Source organism: Triticum aestivum, chromosome 2B, assembly GCF_018294505.1.
Source record: "Triticum aestivum cultivar Chinese Spring chromosome 2B, IWGSC CS RefSeq v2.1, whole genome shotgun sequence".
NCBI classification, from domain to species: Eukaryota; Viridiplantae; Streptophyta; class Magnoliopsida; order Poales; family Poaceae; genus Triticum; species Triticum aestivum.
In genome coordinates, this window is record NC_057798.1 from 717,184,216 (window position 1) to 717,188,065 (window position 3,850).

General features: G+C 43.3%; 1 protein-coding gene across 1 annotated transcript in view; it reads right to left on the minus strand.

Annotated features, from left to right (window-relative positions):
* Positions 1-620: 620 nt before the first annotated feature.
* LOC123042267 (receptor-like serine/threonine-protein kinase SD1-8) overlaps positions 621-3,850 on the minus strand; it is a 6,547-nt gene continuing 3,317 nt past the window's right edge. The window contains exons 3-7 of the mRNA XM_044464752.1: positions 2,458-2,582; positions 2,034-2,250; positions 1,374-1,521; positions 1,171-1,303; positions 621-1,010 (exon numbers count right to left, since the gene is read on the minus strand). Coding sequence (XP_044320687.1) covers positions 699-1,010; positions 1,171-1,303; positions 1,374-1,521; positions 2,034-2,250; positions 2,458-2,582 — 935 coding nt within the window. The 3' untranslated portion in view covers positions 621-698. The remainder of the gene's footprint in view (positions 1,011-1,170; positions 1,304-1,373; positions 1,522-2,033; positions 2,251-2,457; positions 2,583-3,850) is intronic.

The following is a 3,850-nucleotide window of genomic DNA, read 5'->3' on the forward strand; positions in this document are numbered from 1 at the left end:
GTGGGAACCTGGATAAACGCCGAAATCGACACCGAACGCAATGACAATGGTATTTAATCTAAGTCGAGGGCCCGCGAGAAAAGAAATCACGATAGCTATCGCAGACATGTTGATGGGATCCAGCAAGAACTCCATTCTGTTCGCTGCCATCTCCGACAAGCAACTTCAGGCTGCGCCGCCGCACAAAAACCGCCCCTGTAAGCTATCGAGCTGGTGGATATGACCCAGGCTCAGGTTATAACTGACGTCCCTGAGCCTCGGATCAGAACCAACCACCAACGGAACCTTTAGAATAGCACGCGCGCGCTACTATAAAGGCCCACAACAGTCCACTGTTCCCTCTCGTATATGTCCGGTATTCGTTTTTTCAGCCAACCACGCCAATGACTTGCCTGACATATTCCCGAATCCATATGCAACGTTGAACGTCCCAGATATCAGGTGCAGCTGAGCCTGAGCATCAAAACGGCGCTCTCGTGTACTCAAGAATAACCACATGAACAAAGACAACTCCTATATGCAACTTAGACTACGATTTACACTGCGCTGGATTCCCCGCTTCACCCGCCTTTTTTCACTGTTGAACAGTTTTTTTTGAGGGACCACTTTTGAACCTAATTTTACAACCACAAACCGAGACTTTAATAAATCGCCTGCAAGCGAGACTGCAACAACAACTAATTGCACCCAATAGAAATTTACGTCAAATTAATAGTAGTGGGGCTCAAAAGATCAGTCTCGAGCCCAAGCGACGAATTCGACGGTTGCACAGCTCCTATCCTATCCAGCACCGGCCTTCTCGGCCGATCGATTTGCGACGCCGTGCTAGTCAGCATAGCGACAACCGTGGACATGGTTGGCCTTTCGCAGGGCGTCTCCTGGACACAGAGGAGCCCAATTTGGATGCATCGTTTTAGCTCAGACAATAGCTCAGGCTCGGACTTGGCGAGTGGCACCACTGCGGTGTCGAGAAGCTCCACGGTCCTGTTCTGTTCCCACAGTTCCCATGCCTGCCAAAAAGATTTGCCAAGTTATGTCTTACTTCATCTCATGAAGGAAAATAGTAAAATTGGACTGAGTGCCCGAACATCAACATCAATATATATTGTACGTGCATGTTCGTGCCATAGTTTGCGAATAAATATGAATTTCTGAAGTATCTAAGCTTACATGAGAAAGGAGCCTCTGCAAGCCACCATTCCTTTCCCCGCTGAGTGTCTCCAAGAGGACGACTCCGAAGCTGTAGACATCACACTTCAGCGTCATATCCCCTCTCCGTGCATACTCTGGAGCTGCGTATCCCCTTTTCAAAGAACTCAACAACGTTAGGTACATGTCTGGTGGTGAAGTTGCATATATATTTGACTACTTACGGTGAAACTACAATTGTTTGATCAGGCCCTGCCTGGTCGACGACAAACAGCTTGGCGGTGCCAAAGTCGGCAATTTTAGGCTTCCACTCATCGTCTAGGAGAATGTTCCCGGGCTTGAGGTCCCGGTGGATTACACTCTCACCCGATCCTCCATGTAGGTACGCAACACCATGCGCGATGCCATGCAATAACTCCAACCTTCTTGCCCAGTTCAATAAAGCACGTAGTTTAGGTATACCTGTGAGTGTCAAATGTGTTATTAGATGCCTACACCTACTATGATAATATTCATAAATAGTGCATTTAAAAAGGTAAAAGTTCATTTTACTCCCCTAAGTGTACACATTGAAGTCTAGCTGTTTCTAGCTCACTTAACCCCTGACTGTCCATCCTAGAGCACGTCACCCTTTAACCAAAAAAAGATCTCGGATGTGATAGCTTATGGTGTTTGGTGGGCTCAAATATAATTTGAGAGGGTAAGTGGGTCAAGCTAATAAGTCAGGGGAACAATTAGGGAATAAGGGGCGAGTGGACTTAGGAGGTGCATGCATGTAGGCAGAAGATTACTAAAACTTGAGAGATAGTACACACACAGGAATTAGACGGTCTAGTTTTCACGATAAGTTGAGAAATTTCCCGTGTTCTTGTAGCAGTGTGTACCGAATATGTAGACGTTCAGGCTCTTGTTCTGCATGTGTTCATAGATGAGTATTCTCTCCTTGCCTTCGTTACAGTAAGCAAGGAGACGAACAAGATTGCCATGCCGGAGCCCGGCCATCACTTCCACTTCTCTCCCGAAATCCTTCTTGCCTTTCGTGGTTAGTGCTGACTGTTTAAGCCTCTTGACAGCGATCATTCTTCCTTCAGGCAGCAGCCCCTGTTGATTTTGAAATTTTAGATGATACGAATTGAGTTGTAGAGTTTGCAATGGATGGTTTTATATATGAAAAACCATGTGAAGGATATAGTCATGCATGAGTTTCTCGAACAGTACAAGATATATAGACCCACACACATCACAAACCCCAAATCACACTTACACACGAGGTTTCGCTCATATCTCTTTAGTAGAAAAAGAACTAACCTTGTAAATGATACTAAATCCGCCCTGGCCTATAATGTTACTTTCAGAGAAGGTTTCAGTGACCTCCTTTATAATGCTTAGATTAACTGAAGGAACGGCCATAGCAGGATTCTGAGGGATAGCACCTGCAACAAGAACATACTGTATTGATTATCATGCTCGAAATTGTGTTACAACATGTATAAGTCTGGCAAGGCATCAGTGGTATGAGATCTAAGAAAATCAAGTCACGATTAATAGTGAGTTGTTGGATCTCCATCGAACAATCACTGGCAAAAGAAAACAAATTACATGGGATAAAAAAAGGATTTTTATGAGACTAATCTAGCAGTGGCTAAGTTCACTAGACCAAGACTTGGAGAAATCCAGACCCTGCCAGAAGTTTCATGGCAGCCTATGCAACTATTCTAAGAAAAATTGTTCCATAGGCTGAACGGCAAGAACATGTTAGGGATGCGCATGCGCTAGTTAAGTTTGTGACCTCCCTCTCTGAGGGCGGGCATATTTGGTTTGCCACCTCTCTAGCCCAGTTTGTATCCCTAATAACATTATAGGGGAATAAAGTTCTCTTTTCCTTCAAAAGAACTCTTGAGGCCTCGTTTGATAGGAAGGGATTGCAGAGGTTTTAGGAGGGGGGGATTTCAGGGGATTTGGTGAATGCCCCTCTTCCACCCAATCCCCTCAAAACCCCTTGAATTCTCAAAACCCTTCCTTTCATAATTCTCTTTGTTTAAAATTTCTATTTGGTAGAAAGGGTTTGTCATGTTGACATAACATGGTGTAGAACATTTAAAAATCCAATCTTTACCATTTAACAAACTCCCCTTATATCCTTGATACAGAATTACAAAGGTCATCTAATATAAATGAGACAAAGTTGCTATAGGGAAATAATTTAGCAGCAGTTTACAAAAGCAGCATGTTCAGCCCTCACAACCAAGAAGTCAACAAAGCACTGACAATCTTCTACCACACAAACTAATACTACTACTTCTACTTGCAGATAAGCAGAGTCAACAGTAGAGATACATCAGCCAGCCACAATCATCACATCAACCGACCCATCAACAGTCTAGGAGGAGGTGAACTTGGTGAATAACATGACAATTAATTCAGGCTGAATAACAACCAGTATAAGCACCAATGTTACAAGAGTCTACATTATCCTCCAACATATAAATCGAATATGTTGTTATGTTAGCTCCATCAACTTGCTCTAGTACAGAGATATGCCACCAAAATAAACTGGGTTTTCTAAGCCCATCAACTTGCTCTAATGGTTCAGTTAGCTTATCATATAAGTTGTTACTACTACATGTTACAAATTATGATTATAAGTTGTAATACAAGCTCTGAAATAAAATGCTACGATCACTAAATGAACACGACTTAT